Consider the following 18,330-nt stretch of genomic DNA (forward strand, 5'->3'; position numbering starts at 1 on the left):
GATGTATCGTTTCATCAAATCCTTGATCAGAAAATACCGCGATTTCTTCCTTACAGACACACCTCCCACTGTCAAGTTCGGCGAGGTAATCCTCACGAGACGATTTGTTGCCAATATCGAGCCCGAAGCTCCTGTTGTCGAAAGGCAAGCCCACAAGGTCAAGGACTACGACTCTAGTTGATTGTAACAATGGCGGTGCCACCCGTCAACGAGACTAATGAGGAGCGCATTGTCCGACTGGCAATGGAGGTAAGTCCACATTGATGCACACTACACTACCCATACGGTTCGCTCAGTGCGCTAGTAATCCCATCTAACGGATTACTACAAGCAGCTGCTTCAGAAGTGTCCTCAAACTAATAGTTTTCTTGCCTCCCTAGCGTGACCTCGGTATTGACCGCGTTGAGAACCTTCCTGCAGAAGATGGAGAAAAGAAAGGAATCAGGTATTCCCGCGCTGCCGCAGATGCGGTCATGGCTGGTCCTGCTGTGCGAGCAGAAACTAACGCCGTATGGCTAAGTAAGCCTCTTGCCAGTCGACAAAAGTTTACTACTATCGCTAACCGCAGTAACCAACTTACCATTAGGTGCCATCAATGCGGGTGATTTCGATGACGATGACGCAGAGGGGGTCAAGGGTCTGAGTACAATGGCTCATGGTCGACTTCACGCCATTCGAGAAACAACCAATAGCGCTCCACCTCCGGCATCTTTGCCCTCGGCTGCTCAGTCATCATCGAAAGGTCGTGCTTCCCGGAAACCGGTGCCATATATCCCTAACAATAACACAATCAAGCCTCCTCCTGGGTTCGAAAATGCTCGTCGTAACATCAAGCCTCCTCCTGGATTCGAGAATGCTCATCATATCAAGCCTCCTCCCGGGTTTGAAAATGCTCACAATAGCGTCAAGCCTCCTCCCGGATTCGAGAACGCTGGTAATAATATTGCCAGTCAGAAGCCCAAGGGGCCGCAGAATGTTCCTTCGCCAACCAATGGAGCCCCTCGTGCGACTGCTACTAAGGCCGCACCCCCAGGTCTTACCAATAAGGCTGGGCGGCATGCACCGGTGCAGAAAAAGTCACAACCAAACAAAGGACAGCGTAACACCCAGCCCGCCAGCTCAAGCCCTTTGAGAAACTCGTCGTCGTATCAGTTAGGTCCCACCAAACCGCCAACCACATCTCAACTGAGTAATATTGTCCTCGACGAGAGCGTTCTCTGCCTCCAGGGCGAAACCATACTGTACCGTGACGTTGCTTTCTTACACCAGCAGGCCGGCAAAAAACCGCTTCCTTCGAGCGTCCTCTGGCTCGCACGCCGTGATGTGGTAGAACCGATGTTCATTGTCGTTGTTGACAATGCTATTATGCATGAGTACCCGCTGTCTTCCTGGAAGACTAGCTGGGGAACTGCACCTGATCGCGACATCAAGTTCAGAGACAGCTTGGGCATCGAATCTACCATCCGCCTGACATTTATCAATCATAATGCGGTTTCTCTTTTTGTAGAGAAGCAAGATGAGCTGGCAGCGGAGCTCAAAACATCAAGCACTATGCAAGACGGCAGCGCGAAACCAAATCAAACGACCCGCACACATATTCCTACAACGACTGAGAGTCATCCACACACACGTGCGGGAACTCCAACAAGCTTGGATCCTTCAGGGGCCACAAAGGCTGTGATGACTACCAATGGAACCAAAGCTGCTGCCCCAAGCCAATCTTCGTCCCAGAACAGGGCTCCATCTGCTGCACTTAAAAGCAGTCCAGAGTTTAGGGGTTCAAGGGCAGCAAGTCCAGCCGGCGCAAATGGAGCAAATCAGCCAGATGCTCAATCACAAGCCAGTGACTTTTCCACATGCGTGCCTGGCCTTGCCAAAGCGTCACTCTCTTCCAGTGATATGGGCGGTCGGCTCATCCAGATTGATGATGATACGACGTTGGCAGTACGGGGATCCTCAGGGGCCCCGCGATCTTCTGCTCATCCACAGGAGCCGCATCGCTTATATCCAAACTTCCCTTCCAACAGCACTTTGGTGCTATACAACGACCAAGCACACAAAACAGCAGCAGTTGATCAAGCAGTGACATCTGATTCCGTGATTGCACTGTGCCAGGCAATTACTATTCAAGTGGAACAACTGACACAGCTACATGTGAGGACAAGCAGGAAAGCCCGCGATGGTGTTCGCCAGCGTCTTCAGGCTGGCCTCTCGAAGTCCTTCGAAGGTATCGAAGATCCCAAGAGGGGTCTGGTCATTTCCACTCTCATGGTTCTCTTCGATGCGGCCACGAGCCACAATGGACGCCGGTACTCGGCGGACAAGATGTATGACTTGCGTTCTGATGCCGAGCCACCACGGGGTCATGATTACGAGCAGGCACGCAAAGAAATGCGTGACCTAGGGGTGATGAACCCGTTAAGGAGGCCCAAAGACCCCAATTTGCAGGTTGCACAGGTAGCAGCCAAGCAAACTGAGGATATACCGAGCCTTGAAATTGAGAGCCAAGCCGAACCTACCAGTGCATCAGTCGATGCCGAGTCAAATGTAACCTCGGCCTCGTTTCCTGCAGCTGCTGGCGTCCGTATGGTTGCTCATTCGGGCCATCAGATTACACCAGTTGATACGAATGCCGTTAAAGTTGACATCAATGACGTTGTGCCCTTCAATGTTGTCCCTGCCCAAGCTTCATCTCTAAGAGGGCGATCCAGTCGGTCGAACTCTGTGAGTTCACAAGTAACGCAGGGCGGTACTCGCCGCGTGGGACTTGCCAGCTCCAGGTGGGCATCAGGTGCTGCTCCTCCAAATATCCCTATCTCTGCGTCACCAATAAGCAGCAGTCCGATCGCTAACACATCAGCCATCGATTGCTTACCCTCGGTCACTTCGGTCCGTCCAGCATCAGGATCTAACTCACTCATGTTCAGCTCTCGGTTCGCAGAGTGCATTCCCAGGACTAGCGCTTTGTTCGACCTTTCCAGCCTCGAAGGAGGTGGCGGTCAGTCACGGTTTTCAAGTGTAGAGTCTGATAGGTCTGCGGCTGACTCTACTGCTACTGTTAACGCGTTATTTACTCAGCTTTCATTGCACAGTCCTGCTACAGATGAACACCAAGCCCCGAAACCGCGCTCCTTAGGCCGCGGCGTCAGAAACATAAACATTCCAGTCAGTGAAAGCGGGCTGCGCCATTCAGACATTACTTTGATCTAAGGTGTTCTGGGTTGCTAGGCGTACCATGAGCACTGGGATTTCCGTTGGTGGGCTCAGTCTGGTGCTGCAGATAGAGGATTTACAGCCTTTTTGTCCGTTTACCGTCCGTGGAGTTGTATTGAGAAGGTCGAGTCTGTTCAGCGTTCTTTGAAAAAGGTGGCTGGGTAGTTCCAGGGGGTAGGATGCTAAGGTCCACAATATGATGGGGGCACCTGGATTCGGCACACACGCCCTTCAACATGAGTGTAGAGCGGGAACCTCTTTGCACAGGCATATGATGAACCTCTGGCTCTCTGTCCATTCTCTCGTTGTAAGCTTCGGCGGGCGCCGCCATGGCTTAGGTTCGACAGGCCACTTATACATAGCGGGGAAAATGGATACATCAAACTCTACTTAAGAGCCTTGCTTGTAGTCGCGTGATGGAAAGCTACCTACAATAGCTGAAGAGGCACGCTTTGGCATGTGATGGACAATATGACTTGACGTATCCAGCATCTCCGAATGCAGATCCAAGCCAACTAGTTTTCAATTTGCAGGCACAAGGAAGGAGTCCGAAGGGAGTACTCCCTAGCGCTCAGTCAAACGTCAAGGCAGATTGGGGCCTTTGACAGCGGCAGGTTGACGCAAAGTGTGCACAAAAGAGAAGTGAAAATAAAATCGGGCTTGCGATAATCTGAGTCTGTTGTTATTGTGTGCTGCACATTTGAAAGTCTGCGAGCGCTGCGATTTTGGATGATGTGACTTGATTATATGTTGATGTCGCAAGAGAAAAAGAGACAAGTCGGGCTCGAGAAAATGCCCCGCTCCAGATTTTCATTTATATTTTTTTCACTGATGATCAAGACGGTGTCAAGAAAGACTTTAATGTACCTCTCTCTACACTTACATTTGAGAGTTCACGGCAGTCATATGAGTAATTGATGCACAAGCAGGCCGCCAAAAAGGAGAAACTATCATATCTTGCATTTGAAGAGCAAACGGAATCTCTGCATCTTCACCTCGTCAACCAGAGCCCCCTAATGGGAGAAATTCATTATCGACCAGTATAAAGTGTGGGCGTTCTCGAGCGGTGCAGGAGGCTTGGGCTAAGAAATAATCTAGCCAAATTCTAAAGTACAACAGAACTACACAGAAATTCACGGAACCATAAAAAAAAAAAAAAAAAACAATGGCGGACGACCTCTTTGCAATCAACATCTCGGGAGACGAGGACGCCAATAGCCCCCTGGCAGACCAGCAGTGCCCCGCAGCCAAGCCCCAGAGCAGACAGGACAAGCTCAGGCAGACCGAGGAGGCGTTCCAGGCGCTCAAGGCGACGTATAGTCCCAAGATACAGAATGGCGATGTGAGTTTGCGGATGAAGGGATTTTTTTACTATTGCTTCTTTTTTTTTTTATTTTTTTTTTTTTTTGGGAGATCATCTTTTGGTATGGCACACCCCGGTCACTGACAAAGCAAAACGCGAACAAGATCCAACACCAAATCACCTTCCCTCTAACACCGGCATCGTCCTCATCAACCACCGTCTCCAAGATGTTGGCCCAGGACCTCGTCCACGCCGTCGAGGAGCTGTACTTTTACCGCCGGTACGCCGAGGCGGCCGACTTTGCGGGGCGCGTCCTCGCACAGCCCGAGGTCTTGGACGCTGACACCAAGACGCTATTGACCCGGTACCAGGCGAGGTGTCGGTTGAAAAGCGGAATGAGTTGAATCTGTTTTTTCTTTCTTTCTTTCTTTTTTTTTTTCTTTTCTTTTTGGGAACGGGTTGGTGTGAATCATTGGTGTGAATCAAAAGGATAGGTGTGGACGACGATCTCAAAAAACCCCAGGCTCAAGGGGGCAAACCCCCCCTCCTCCGAAAAAAAAAGGGACCGCCGATCCCGCTTCCCGGGCTAGCGGAGCAAGTGTGGGGGTAACTTTTTTCATTTTTCTTCAATTTTTGGAGGAGTCATAATGATGAAAAAATATGCACATTTTAGACAAACTAATCATGTAGACCACAAGTTTGAGTGAAGTGCTTCTTGTTTCACTAACTAATAATTTTCTCATGTCCAAAGTGTGTGGCATATGTACAGAGTAATGCCTTCTAGACAATCTAAAACGCAAGTGGTGATGCCAAGGTCATGCTCAGACAGCGCAAGCCGGAGCTTTTGACTCTGGTGGCAATAACACCAATCTATTATAAAAAAAAAAAAAGCCGTAGTACAAAAAAAAGCAGTCTAACCGGGTATTCCCAAACGCCTTTTTTTTTTTAGAGAGAGGAAGATTTGAGAGTGTAATCTGTCCACGGACCTCGTATCTTCCCAGTCCACCTCATAATAGGCCAGGGACACAAAAACACAAGATGATCGGGTAAACCGTCTAGAACAATTGTAATGAAGCCAAGCACGAAAAAAAAAAGAAACCCTCCGAAGAACTTTTTTGTTGATAATAAAACACTTCTTTTTTTTTTTTTTTTTTTTAAAAAAAAAAAAAAAAAAAAAAAAAAAAAAAAAAAAAAAAAAAAAAAAAAAAAAAAAAAAAAAGCCCCTCGTCAATCAAGAGGATCTCGCTCAAGCGCGCCGGCTAATGCAGACTATGCAAATAAGAAATATGGAAATGATGCAGAACTCGTCAGGAAAAGATCGCTAAAGCCAAATGTTTTTCTTCGTAGGAGAGCAGGCCGTCTCGTCGTCATGCTTCCCTCCTCAAAGAGGGCGCATGGGTCGTTCGTCTTCTGAAAGTGTAGTTGTTGGATCGAGACTCAAGACTGGGTCGATTTGTCATTGAGGCATGACAACCTGACGGGCCCTCTCCTCGGCAAAGACGCGCCTGCTCATGGCCAGGACCGACTCGAAGCCCTCACGTCCCTTGGCGGCGTTCTCACGGAAGCGAGTGACGATGGCGTCCTCGATCGAGTTCTTGATCTTCTGCCAGCCGCCGCACAAGGCGGTGATCTTGGCATCCTGCACAAACTGGGTTTGCTTGTCGTTGAGCGGGCTATAGACGACCGTCTCCTGGACGTTGATGAGGTTTGACCACGTCATGTTCTGCGAGACCATGGTGACCTTTTTGTGCGCCGCATCAACGTACGACACCTCGTACATGAGCGACTCGCCGTTGCTGGCCCCAAGCACCTTGCACACCCAGTCGGGGGCATTTTGACGGCAGGTGATGAGCCTTTCGGTGCGCAGGATTCCAGTCTTAGCGTCGACGGACCGCGAGATGGTGTCGACGGCGATGACGTGCGTCGACTTGTCGTTCCACGGGCAGTATTTCCTCCAGTTTGCCGTCGAGACCTCCTCCCATGAGTAGTTGAAAGTGTCCTTGTTTGTGAAGACCTTCATTGTGGAAATATGTGATGGGGGGGGGAGTAGAAAGTTCCGCGATGAGAATTTTAAGAGTGAGGAAGAGGTGAGAGGATGGTCGCGTGCGGTGACGCTTGGTGGAGTTGGAAGCCGTCTCTATAGGAAGGAGGTCGTGTGCGAGCGGATTTTCGGTGTAGTTCGGTTGGTTTCGGATGGGTACGGGGCGCTTGCTGGTTTACGTGTTGTAACGGCAGGCCCGGAATTTGCTTATTTCTCAGGGAGAAAAAGCGGCGCGTAATAGAGCAAAACAATCTATTTCGCAGTAATCAAAGAGTAAGCCAAGAAGATAAAATCAACGATAAGTCCTTCGCGTTGTCGATTGAAATGAGAGTGGGTTTTGTGTGTGTGAGTTGTTGGTTGATGGTTAGCGTCGAGGAGAGAAAAAAAAAAAAACCTCAGGTCGATTCAAAGAACTTTATCAAGTCGACCCGGTCTGGGCGATTAAATTGTGCTTTGTCTAAATTTTCCTATTAATGTCGTCCGCGCCCCCGGGAAGGAAAAAGCCTCATCCCTGCAGCTCCATGTACTTATCGGGGATCCACGGAACGACGATAAGTAGCGTCGAGTGATTGGCGGAAAAGCCTCGCACTGACCAGCGATCCATGCATCTCATTGGGCTTTTGCCGCCATAGGTGTGTCATACAGTGCACTCCGTTAGCAAAGAAAGGTCGGGTTTTCTGGTGGCAATACTGAAAGCGCAGTGAAAGAAATCGGGCATTTCCGCTTGGCGATGCAGAAGGTTGTCCCTGGACCTTGGAGAATCATCAAATCCGAGTTACACACTATAGCATATTGCGTAGTTGTATAATGCAAGGGGAGCCGAATCCCGAGGCACCACCGATCAACCAACATTTGCAACAACACGATTATGTGATTTCTTCATCAACTGCCCAGAAAATAGTCTGCGGGGAAGTTTGAATAATGGAGATCCCCAGCTGCTTTTCAGAGTTCCATTGTACGAACCACTAATGTTGCAGTTGATTTGCAAAGTACCCGCTATTTATTTTACATGTGAAAGTCCAGGTCACTGCTCAGTGCTGACCCCATAGCCTCCCTACAAGCCCCTTTCGGTACCAAGCAAGCCAAAGAAACCAGGGAGGGACAAGCGTGAATATTCGGATGGTATTTGCTGCACCACACCTGACTTTTTTTTTTCGGGTTGGAACTGCCCGATTAATTCCATCGAGTTGCAATGCATGATGTATGCCCAGTTCTGTCGCATTCTTATCAAAAAAAAAAGTTAAACAGTCTTAATAGCGGCCCTCGCTGATCAGACGCTCGAAATCGGCGTCAAATGTCAAGAGTAATTTCAAGTGGCGTGGGATACTGATGTCAAGTATTGCCATGGTAATGCGAGTCAGCTATTCGTCTACTTTTGGAACGCTTGAATTCTGTTTCATCAAAATTCCGCGTCAATTCTGGAACCTAGTAATCGTCTCCACGGCTGATAACCTCCTTCACAGTCGGCCTAAGGAGAATAGTCTGGATGCGTCATCTGTCAGTCAGGAACTGGAAAACGAGGTTACCCAGTAGCGGGCATTCTTCAAGGACTAGCGCAATGCACCAAGGTACTTACGTGTTCATATTGAGCCGTGTAAGAGCCCTTCTTGTCGACCAAGGGTGGGTATGCCTCGACAATTCCGTTGGACACAAGGTTGTTCAACTGCACATGTGAAGCTTTGTCAGCAAAAGTGTAGACACATGTTCGACTTCCGAGGAATACGCTTCCGTCTAAAAACCAACTTACCCCTAGCAGGTACTTGTCCTGTCCGAGACGGTCCAGGTAACGCCTGCAAAACGGCAGCGTGCCGAAATTCTTGTTGATCACGTTCAATATCTTTTGCGCCGATGTCAATCGTAGCGCAACGTTGGGCGCATCAGCGCGCTTCGCGTAGTGGGACACTTCGCCCTCATCGCGGACATAGCCAAGTCCGGTACTGCCGAAAGTCTCAATAGCATAGATTTCTCCCTCCTCCATCTTCGTCTGGTCGGCAGACTTGACGATGGGCACACTCTTGCCGCCGTGGATGGTGTACCGGTCAATGGTGTGACCATTCAGGTTGCGGATCGGCTTTACGGGGTAAGTCTCGCCATCAATCTCTACCTCATAACTCTCCATGGTCTCCTGGATTGCCTCGCCAATTTCTCCCAGGCGTGCATCAATGCCCGCCTCGCGGATGCCAGTGTTGGTTGCATCTTTGACAGCTGCAAGGAGGTTGTCATAGCGGGGGTTGAATGCAACAGTAAAGGCACTGTCGACGATGCGACCATTTACATGCACTCCAATATCAACCTTGAGCACATCATCATGCTCCAACACCATCTTATTGCCCGCATTAGGCGTGTAGTGAGCTGCACAGTGGTTGATGCTCAAGCCGGTAGGGAAACCCATGCCGGCGATGATGGCATCGCCCTCCTCCAGACCTGAGTGTCCCACCAGCGCTCGCACGCTGTCCTCAATGCCGTTTGCAATGTCCGTCAGCGACATGCCCGGCTTGATGTGCTTGTGCGCCCACCTGCGCGCCTGCCTGTGTGCCTCGGCGCCATGACGGTAGTCTGTCAGGAGGTCGGTGTTGAGGCTGTCGAGATGGCGCTTCTCCTCGTTTGTGGTGCGGAAAGTGTTCTCGCCGACGTACTCGACCTCCTGGCCCTTCGGGTAGCTGTTGTCCGGGAAGAGCTGGGAGATGGGAATCCTGGGAGGGTCCGTCTGGCCGTTGGCGTTCTTCTTCTTCTTCTTGCGGGGCTTTCTCTTCTTCTTTTTCTTGGTGCCTTCCCCACCGGCGGCGGTGCCACCGGCGTCCTCTGCCTCCTCGTCGTCGTCGGAGCCGTCACTATCGTTTGCGGTATTGCCGTTGGCCCCGTTGGCCCCGTTGGCCGCAGCTGGATCGTCTGATTTCGCAGCGACTAAAATGTGACAAATTAGGGTAGGTGTTAGAGTTACTTTTTAACACTTTTTTTTAATAATACAAAGACAATTAATTTGTCCAGCTCACTTACCCTTGAGCTTTTTGAGCTCCTCAGTAGGGACTTGTGCAGCCATACTGACGGTGTAAGTTGTTTGGCGCCTTGGTCGGACTCGACAGGAAACCGTTGGAAATTGTACGAGCTAAGGAGCTTTTGCACAAATTCTAACCCCGCCACCAGGGATCGGAGTCGGGCTTTCCGGTTTTGGTTGGTAGGTACGAACGTATGATGTGGGCTGGGGGGTAATTGTGGCGTAATAATGGCTGTCAACTTGCATCAGCCACACCCGAGCTCGCAGGCAGGAAAAGAAGATTCATGGCATCATCAATGGACCTGCCCTGCACCAGCATACTTTTCGATTTCCCCAACAATTACCCGTTCACCACCAGCCGTATCCTCCAGACAAAAGTCTGGTCTTGTTTCGGGATGAGGGATGCCATTCCCCCAAATCCAACGCCTCACGGCATGCTATACAGTTCTCAATGGCAGAAACACATTTTCCAACAACGTCATCAGGTCCTTTCACAGCTCTCGTCGTCTGTGCCAAGATGACGTCGGCCAAAATCACTACGAGACGTTGAAAGTCGGCGAGAATGCCTCCGCCGCTGAAATCAAGAAGTGCGACTGGCCCTCCGTTACAGCAGCTAAAATTTGCCGCAACGAATTCGAAATTGAAATGAAAAACAAGACTCCTTGTCCACTGACAAACGATAACCCGCGAGGGGGAAAAAAACAGGTCCTTCTACACGCTCTCCAAAACTCACCATCCGGACCACAACCGTTCGGACCCGGACGCCTCGGCCCGCTTCATGCGCATCTCGGATGCCTACTCTACCCTGTCTTCGCCCGACAAGCGCGCCGCCTACGACCGTGATGTGATGCGCAAACACCAGCACTCGGCCGCCGCAGCAACCAGGGGATCCTACAGCTCCACGGGCCCCGCGGGCGGCCGCGCCGCATCGGGTCTCAGTCGTCGGCGGAGCACGTACACAGGCCCGCCGCCGTCCTTCTATCGCAACGGCGGGTGGGGAGCGCACGGCGCCAAGAGGGCGGCGGCGCACGAGGCCAGCAGCGGCGGGGCCGGTGGTGCACGCGCCGAGGAGAAAGCACCACCACCGGGCGGTGGCGGCACTTGGGGCACCGGGATGGGGTACGGCCAGGGTCAGCGGTCAGAGGACGTGCCGCATTTTGACCACGAGGGCCACGAGCGCACCCACCGCCGCATGGACCGTCGCAAGGCGTCTTCGATGGGGTTTGAGCCGTCCGTCGGGTCCCATGATAGTTTCATGGGTGGGTTCATTGTCGTGTCGGCTGTTTTGGCCGTGGCGCTGGCGGTGCCTGCACTCTTCTTTTCACAGAAGAGAGACAGGGCTGACAGGAGCCAGGCGATCCGCCAGGGTAGGGCTTGAGCTTATCGCAAGATAATGTCATTTCATCAGCTACATCGTTGAATTGGAAAGAAACTCTATGTTGTATCAGTGCATTATATAGACTCGGCTTTAGTGATAAACCAGGAAAACACACGACGAATACACCACCATATTTGTCACAATTCCATCGGATGTACAGCACAAGTGGCGTTCACGACGTGAGCTAGCAGTGGTTATTACATGTCCTTGTGGAAAAGAAAAAGTCTTTTTGCATTGACAGATTTGGTACAGGTGTTTTGGTCGTTCCTCCGATTAGCGATCGGGCCAAGCCTAGATGAGTCTATGTAGTCCAGTCTGGCCCAGATGCACTTTCAGAGAGGTAGTTTATAGATTCCCCGTCAACATGTCCCCCACCGAAGATGTGAACACGCTTAAGACTCGAAGGTGAAGCTGGTGCCGACCTTGTGGGTGGCCTGGTCGAGCTTCTGGGTATCGAAGGAAGCACCGATGCCGAAGGTAACGCCGGGGCGGAGGAGGGTGGTGTAGGCAACGGCGGCAACACCGCGGTCGTTGATCTTGCCCTGTTGGAATGCGCAAATCGCGCGTCAGTAAAAACATCTGCCTAGGTGTGCCACCCAGGCCAAGTCTGCAGAAGTTCAGCTGCTACGTACCTTGACGAATGACAGGGGGTCGATGCGGTACTTGGTGGCGACCTCAAGGCCGACGCTGTTGCCGATCTTGGAGTTCCAGCTGGCCTTGGCACCAGCCTCAACCAGGCTGTTGACCTTGTGGTAGTAGCTGGCAGCGAAGACGCTGGCATTGTCAGTAGCGGTGACGGCAGCGGTGTACTGGGGGGCGCTGTAGCCGACGGCGGCGCTGTAGGTGGTGATGGCGGCCTTCTGGACGTTGTAGCCACCCGACAGACCGGCAAGGAAGCCCTCGTGGCCGATGACGGCGTCGACGTTGGCGGTGGGGCCCTTGAGAAGGTCGAAGAAGGCGCGGCCGTGGACGTTGGACTGCTTGAAGTGCAGGTTCAGCTTGGCGGCGGTGGCGCTGGTGGCGGGCAGGAAGCCGAAGAGACCCTCGAGCTTGAGGCCCTTGGCGAGGGTGTCGTTGAGCTCAAGCTTGGACTCGAGAGCGTTGGCGGTGTTCCATGACTGGGTGAGGGTCAGGCCTGTCCGATGGTATATCATTAGTAAATAGGAACAAGCCGGAGTGAGCATCGCCGCAAATTCCACGGGCCAGCCGTTCTTGGCGCCTCCTATCCGTGATACGGAAAGCATGCGCAAGAACGGCTCAGGTCCAGATGCTGGTGCTCTGGCTCCATGTTTTTTGGGGCCGCTGGGTTTTGCAGCTGTTTTTGTGGTGGTGGCTTTTGCTGTACCGAGAGACTTGTCTGCGAATTTGCCCTCCAACTGTGCACAAGGGGAAAAGGGTATGCGTTAGCGCTGTGACACTTGAAATTTTTTTACAGGCGCAGGGAACAATTGTCAACTTACAGATCCGCTGGTGGCGCCCTCGTGGGTGCTCTTGCCCTTGACCTTGAAGTCAACGTTGTTGGGGGTCTTGCTCTTGACCTCAAGGGTGCCGGCAGCCAGGTGGTAGAACTCCCTGGTGAGCAACTAGAAGGACGAAGACGCGTTTTGTAAGCCTCGTGTCATCATCTGATGGGTTATCAAGTCAAAGGGGAGATTGCGTCGATGCGCAATAAGCATCCAGATGCAATGTATCATCCTGCGCGCTCATCGAGAAACGGCGTTTGGTCTTCAATGGATATCTCAGTAGTCCAAAGTAAAGCCGCAGAAAAAAAAAAAAAACTAAAAAAACTCACGTCGTTGGCCGACTTGGTAATGTCCTCAAAGTTAGGGATAGACATCTTGATGGTGTGTGACGGGGAATTGACCTAGAAGACGAAAAAGATTGATCTTGTGTGATGATGCAAAAGTAGTATGGCAAAAATATCAGAAAGGGTTCGAACTGGAGCTGGGTTTTCTAACAGGCGCCCGGAGGGATGGTTAAAATTGTTGAGGTGGCAGTCGATGTTCCAAACGGTACTGTTTCGGGAAGTCGGGTGGATTCAGCGACGGGGACGCTCGGTCAAAACCGGCCCAATTGAGCCTTTCTGTTTGGACAGCAAATTTCTGCGCATTGAAAAGCAGCTGGATGCAGGGACCACTGAGCGACCCACGTGCTTCTGAGGATCAGGTGACGTCTTGAATCAAACGGTTTATGCCAGCAACCAAAGCAAAGAGTCTCAGACACAGTACGGTCCTCTACTTTGTTGATTCTTTTGTGTGTACTGTAAGAAGATGCCCGGGTAACTACTCACTCGCAAAAGCACAAACGGACCTCTTTTGTCGGAAGCAATTCTTTTATGCATCTGACCTTTGCCTGTGACACTGATTTTCAAGTCACCATGACAACATGTGGCACGAATGTTGCGCAACCGATACCCAAGCTCCAGCAATTCAATGGTCTGGTTTCTATTAACATCCATCTACTCTAAGCACCCTGAAACTTTTATTCACTTGTCAATTGGTTCTTCCATTACTCGCTGATGTGCTCATACTTGGCAGCATGGACCGCGATGGCTCTGTCGAAAATAAATTTGTCAGTATCAATCAGGGCCACGTGCTGCTTTAAACTACCAAGGTACGGCTTAACTTACCTGCCACTGGGATCGGTTTGTTTAGACCATGTCGGGGTCCAGCGCTCCACAGTCGAGGCGCAGTGAGGAGGGAAATGCTCGTCGAACATGCACCTGTACCAATACGCCTCTTTGGTGTCTGGGATGTCGTCTCCCCACTCTGGCTTGGGGTTCTTCATCATCTCGTCCGTCACTTGGATCTCGGCATTGTCCTTGAGTGCGTCGATCCAGCCGTAGCCCACACCGTCAGAAAACTGTTCCTTCTGGCGCCAAAGGATGTTATCTGGCAGATACGGCTCGGCGTTGGGGTCGTCAGACGTGTCGAATGCCTTGCGGAGAATGTACTTTTCGATGCGCTCCTTGGTGATCATCTTCTCCTTGGGATCAATGTTCATGGCCAGCTCAAGGAACTCCTTGTCGAGGAACGGCACACGCGCCTCCAATCCCCAGGCCGAGGTCGACTTGTTGGCACGCAAGCAGTCGGAAAGGTGCAGGTTCTTGACGCGGCGGACCGTCTCGTCGTGGAAAGCCTCCTTATCGGGGGCGTTGTGGAAGTACAAATAGCCACCAAAGGCCTCGTCACTACCCTCGCCGCTCAACACCATTTTAATGCCCATGGCCTTGATTTTACGGGATAGCAAGTACATGGGTGTTGATGCTCGGATGGTGGTTACATCGTACGACTCGAGGTGGTATATAACGTCCGAAAGAGCGTTGAGACCATCCTCGATTGTGAAGGTCATGACGTGGTGCTTGGTGCCGAGGAATTTGGCCACCTCGAGGGCAGCCTTGTTGTCGGGCGAGCCTGGCAGACCAATCGAAAACGAGTTGAGCTGAGGGAGGTAGGTCATGGTTGACAACTTGTTTTCGTCGTCAATTCCCACAAGCCCTTCGCCCTGGTCATGGTTCTCTGTTGGCTCAGCAGGCAAGTCCTCGATACCAGCCTCAATTGCAAGCTTCTTCAGACGCTTTGTCTCACGCTGAGCGATTGATGCAACCAGACTCGAGTCCAGACCACCTGACAGAAGAACACCGTACGGCACTTCGGCCATCAGACGTTTCCTGACCGACTTCTCCAACGCCTCGCGCAGCTTTGTGAGATCAAGTGGTGTATCCGGGATCCTTTTGGGGTCCCACCATGTCGGTTGGAAGTAGCGCGTCCTTTCGCCGGTCAAGCTGTCATAGATGTGGCCGGGAGGGAATGCCTCGATCTTGTCGCAAACTTGGTAGAGACACTTGAGCTCCGATCCAAAGTAAACCGCGCCCGGCTCTTTGGATGACCAGCCTTGGTAAAAGGTCGTAACTCCGATAGGGTCTCGGGCAGCTATCGTGCGGTTCTGCTTCTTGTCGTACAGGACAAACGAGAACATGCCATCCAGGTGCTTGGGCGCGTCGAGGCCATATTCCATATACTAACGCGGTTGTCATGTCAGCTTGGTAGTCGACTAATTCCTGCAGCTGCCGTCTAAATTGGCGGATTGGAAGAATGTGATTCGCAACTTACCAGAGGGATGATAACCTCACAGTCAGACGTCGTCTTGAAGTGGTATGGGGTCTTCAAGCTCTTGCGGATCAACCTGTGGTTGTAGATCTCGCCATTGACGGCCAGAATGATGCTCTCATCCTCGTTGGTCAGGGGTTGGGCACCGCTCTCTATTTGTTGTGTTAGTTTTTTGACCTCTGCAAGCCACACAAAGGGCCGACAACCCCAGAGCGCACACATACCAACACCAACAATACTCAGACGCTCATGGCATAATATCGTCTGGTTGCAAGTCACGCTTCCACCTATCGCAGGACACGAAAGTGTTAGTAAAAGCCACTTATAAAACTAGCAAGCGCAAGCACCCGCGCCGGAGGGTCGTCGTCCGCTTATCGCGCGCAAGTGACTCAGGCCAAGACCTACTCCAATCGGGACCCCGATGTCGGATCCTACAATGCACAGATAACAAGTCAATCGCAAAAACTTCTCAAGGATCGCCCCTACTCGTCCACGCTGTCATTTTTTTTTCCCCTCTGGCCAATGGGTTCCAAAGACGTACGCTTTTGCGAGCCGGAGGGCCGTGGGTTTGAATTTTTGCACATCTGGGTGTCTGTTTCTCGCCGTTTGCCGTAGTCGTCAGTTTGCCAGGTCCAACGAGGAGTGTCTTTGGTTGACTTTTTGGAAAGGGGGGGTTTTGGTTTGTCGCGGGCGACTATGGCGGGGCAGCGCAGTAGCAACAGTCGCGAATAGTCGCAGTTTTTGCAATTGCTTGCTTGTTCCCTCTTATGGGTGGTTTGGGAAAGACTCACGCGTGGCAGGCGAAAATGCCACACATTGTGACTTCGATTTAGGTTTGTTGGGGTGTTAGGTGCTGTATAGAGAATTGGGGTAGATCCAATTGGTGATGGTAATTGCTAACAATAGCTCAGGGAAACAGCGCGCAGGTTTTCTCAGAATGCCCGCAATGACTTGTGGGAAGGGACAAGTTTGTGAATGAGGGAAAGGGGAAAAGAAGAACAAGATCAGTCCAGACACGTCAGGGCCAAAAGAAGGGATAGTCCTTTATTTCTAGCAGCCCCAAAAAGTTACCTTGCCTCACTTTCAGGCGCTATCAAAAGAACTGGGGAAGGGTAAGAGTCATAGGCACGACAAAACCCCGATTCGATGGCCACCCACACGGAGAACGGGGAGCCAGGTACGCAAAAGTATTCAGTTAAACGCCCGATTTAAGGAGCTCTATCAAAGGTTGCTGGCCGTTTCGGTTTCATTTGTTTTTCCGTAATAACCCTTACTACCAACTGGGGGGGTTTTATCTTTGCGCATTGTTCAGGCGTGCGGGAACCTTTTTTTTTTATTCGTCTTGCGCATCATCTTTTTGGTACCTGGCCGATGTCGGTCCTCTGGCCGATTGGCCGCGGGGCATGGTCATTACATAAAATCGACTGATAAGACCAATGGAAAAATAGGAGTTGGTAAAGATCTCGTACTATTCGGTTCTTGAGGAACGCCGAGAATTTGCTTGGCCAAAAACAATTCGACATACGTTTTCGCCTCTTATGTTATGTTTTCAACCTGATGTAAATTATTTTTTTCTCCCCTTTGCCACTTTTTGACTCTGGTGTGCTTTTCTTTCCAAGTCTACCTAAATGGTGGGAATTCAAGGATTCTGCAATTCCTGTTACAATGCAATGTCTTTCCACCAAAAGCCCCATCCATGCATATCTTTGTCGCAACCTTGAAAATGGCATTCTTCAGCTTTCGTGGGAGTCATGTCCCACTCAATCAAATCAGGAGCCCGTCCTCACACACCCAGTGACGAACGGATCAGCCCTTGGCTGACCCTGGAATCTCGTAAACACTCGAAAAAAAGTCCATAGCCCATAGCCCATTAGTATCATCTTTTCCTCCATCTAAATGGACAAACGCGAGACAAAGCCTCAAGTTGCCCTGCCATTGTCGTTGGTATTCCGAAACGCCGCTGTAAAGATTCATATCATCAATTCCAGAAATTTCGCTTTCGTTTTTTTTTTGTTCTTTTTTTTGTAGTCTGAGCTTCATTTTCCTCTTGGGTAGGAAAAGGTCCAACTTGATTCTTGCTCAAGGAGCCGGGTTCTCCCTGACAACCCTCTTGATCCTTTTCTCATATTCAACCTTATCCTTTTTAAAGAGGTTGTATGCGTCTGCTTGAGCCGGCGACTCTGGGTTCGGATCGTTGAGCAGATCCTGGACACCGATAAGGATCTGCTTGACGGTGATGGAGGGCTTCCATGCCTCCTCCTCGTTCAGGATAGACAGGCATACTGTGCCTGATGGGTAGACGTTGGGGTGGAACAGCGGCGGAACGAATTTACCTAGATGGTCGGGTTCGTTAGTATCTATTGTCCGGTTTGGGTATCTGTAGCAATAGGACTACCAGGCTCGTCCTCTTGACATACATTTGGGTGGCTTGGTCGGGTACTCTAACGGCATCAAGTGAAGTCGAGTTAGTGATGACGCTCATTTCAAGTGCAACACAGATAAAGCTCAGCAGCTGTAAAACTAACCTTCCGGGAACGTAATGGTCATTTTGAACAGACCACCCTCCCATATTGTCTTCTCCTTGCCGGGGATACCACACTCCCACACCTTGAGGTCCAGCGTGCCGTTCTCCGTCCTTTGCGGCTTTGCGTAGAAACCAAATGGGTGGTCCTTGCGCCATTGCTTGCTGCCCATGTCACATCGAAAAGGTTAGCAAAGGCTGCCGTTAACAAGTGCACATGGGAGGGGCAAAACTAACCGCTCCTCCTGCAACCGATTCTGGCTGAGAGACATGGTCGTGGTCGCGGTGGTGAAAAAAAAGAAATCCGAATAGTCTCGAGTATGTGGGGGTTACGCGATCGCAGTTTTGGGATATCGGACTTCGGCAGCCCGGGTGAGGCAGATTTGATTCCGGGGATGGTGCAAAGACGTCTCTACGAACTTTGATGGTCCCGCCGGTGAAAATGTTACACCGGAAACCTTGAATAGAAGTTATCCGGCTGAGGAGATAGTGATGAGAAGCAATTTATCGCGCACCGGAGTTTTACGCGCGTCGAGGTCGGCGATTTTCTTTTGCACTCGGGTTAGGAGATGGGACGGAACAGGGTCGGTTCTTGTCGAAGCATCTGATTTCAACGGTGGTTGCCCAGGGCAGTTTCTCTGGCGGACCAGCAGAGGCAGTCTTGGAGGTTGCTGTCGGCGGTCGCAAGTTCAACCAATCAAAACAGATTTCTTTAAAATGACCCATATTAATTTGAGAGGTTGCCTAACGCGAACTTTAAGTGCGGGGCA

At 51.1% G+C, this 18,330-nt stretch overlaps 8 protein-coding genes across 8 annotated transcripts; 3 read left to right on the forward strand and 5 right to left on the reverse strand.

The window, feature by feature from the left end:
* Positions 1-189: 189 nt before the first annotated feature.
* PgNI_08295 (uncharacterized protein) lies at positions 190-3,210 on the forward strand (the record flags this gene model as incomplete). Its single annotated transcript, XM_031128294.1, has 3 exons — positions 190-249; positions 381-519; positions 569-3,210. The coding sequence occupies 3 exons, from the start codon at positions 190-192 to the stop codon at positions 3,208-3,210; spliced, it is 2,841 nt and encodes a 946-aa protein (XP_030979238.1).
* A 741-nt stretch (positions 3,211-3,951) lies between these two features.
* On the forward strand, positions 3,952-4,981 carry PgNI_08296 (uncharacterized protein). The gene is made up of 2 exons (XM_031128295.1): positions 3,952-4,555; positions 4,681-4,981. The coding sequence occupies exons 1-2, from the start codon at positions 4,379-4,381 to the stop codon at positions 4,918-4,920; spliced, it is 417 nt and encodes a 138-aa protein (XP_030978542.1). The 5' UTR covers positions 3,952-4,378; the 3' UTR covers positions 4,921-4,981.
* A 991-nt stretch (positions 4,982-5,972) lies between these two features.
* PgNI_08297 (uncharacterized protein) lies at positions 5,973-6,536 on the reverse strand (the record flags this gene model as incomplete). The annotated part of the gene is made up of 1 exon (XM_031128296.1): positions 5,973-6,536. The coding sequence occupies one exon, from the start codon at positions 6,534-6,536 to the stop codon at positions 5,973-5,975; it is 564 nt and encodes a 187-aa protein (XP_030979050.1).
* Positions 6,537-7,494: 958 nt separating this feature from the next.
* PgNI_08298 (uncharacterized protein) lies at positions 7,495-9,660 on the reverse strand. The gene is made up of 4 exons (XM_031128297.1): positions 9,555-9,660; positions 8,305-9,461; positions 8,134-8,220; positions 7,495-8,039 (listed from the first exon to the last, which is right to left on the reverse strand). The coding sequence occupies exons 1-4, from the start codon at positions 9,595-9,597 to the stop codon at positions 7,983-7,985; spliced, it is 1,344 nt and encodes a 447-aa protein (XP_030979019.1). The 5' UTR covers positions 9,598-9,660; the 3' UTR covers positions 7,495-7,982.
* A 221-nt stretch (positions 9,661-9,881) lies between these two features.
* On the forward strand, positions 9,882-10,930 carry PgNI_08299 (uncharacterized protein; the record flags this gene model as incomplete). The annotated part of the gene is made up of 2 exons (XM_031128298.1): positions 9,882-10,139; positions 10,258-10,930. Exons 1-2 carry the CDS (start codon positions 9,955-9,957, stop codon positions 10,928-10,930), a joined length of 858 nt encoding a protein of 285 aa, XP_030979020.1. The 5' UTR covers positions 9,882-9,954.
* Positions 10,608-12,976, reverse strand: PgNI_08300 (uncharacterized protein). The gene is made up of 4 exons (XM_031128299.1): positions 12,723-12,976; positions 12,391-12,513; positions 11,563-12,306; positions 10,608-11,472 (listed from the first exon to the last, which is right to left on the reverse strand). Exons 1-4 carry the CDS (start codon positions 12,765-12,767, stop codon positions 11,323-11,325), a joined length of 1,062 nt encoding a protein of 353 aa, XP_030978914.1. The 5' UTR covers positions 12,768-12,976; the 3' UTR covers positions 10,608-11,322.
* A 195-nt stretch (positions 12,977-13,171) lies between these two features.
* Positions 13,172-16,407, reverse strand: PgNI_08301 (uncharacterized protein). Its single transcript, XM_031128300.1, has 7 exons — positions 15,831-16,407; positions 15,581-15,631; positions 15,445-15,470; positions 15,264-15,326; positions 15,043-15,191; positions 13,560-14,950; positions 13,172-13,484 (listed from the first exon to the last, which is right to left on the reverse strand). The coding sequence occupies exons 1-7, from the start codon at positions 15,854-15,856 to the stop codon at positions 13,439-13,441; spliced, it is 1,752 nt and encodes a 583-aa protein (XP_030978915.1). The 5' UTR covers positions 15,857-16,407; the 3' UTR covers positions 13,172-13,438.
* Positions 16,408-16,441: 34 nt separating this feature from the next.
* On the reverse strand, positions 16,442-18,167 carry PgNI_08302 (uncharacterized protein). Its single transcript, XM_031128301.1, has 4 exons — positions 17,798-18,167; positions 17,565-17,725; positions 17,457-17,480; positions 16,442-17,372 (listed from the first exon to the last, which is right to left on the reverse strand). Exons 1-4 carry the CDS (start codon positions 17,830-17,832, stop codon positions 17,119-17,121), a joined length of 474 nt encoding a protein of 157 aa, XP_030978916.1. The 5' UTR covers positions 17,833-18,167; the 3' UTR covers positions 16,442-17,118.
* Positions 18,168-18,330: the final 163 nt, after the last annotated feature.

This window comes from Pyricularia grisea (assembly GCF_004355905.1).
Source record: "Pyricularia grisea strain NI907 chromosome V map unlocalized Pyricularia_grisea_NI907_Scaffold_6, whole genome shotgun sequence".
In the NCBI taxonomy this organism is placed as follows: Eukaryota; Fungi; Ascomycota; class Sordariomycetes; order Magnaporthales; family Pyriculariaceae; genus Pyricularia; species Pyricularia grisea.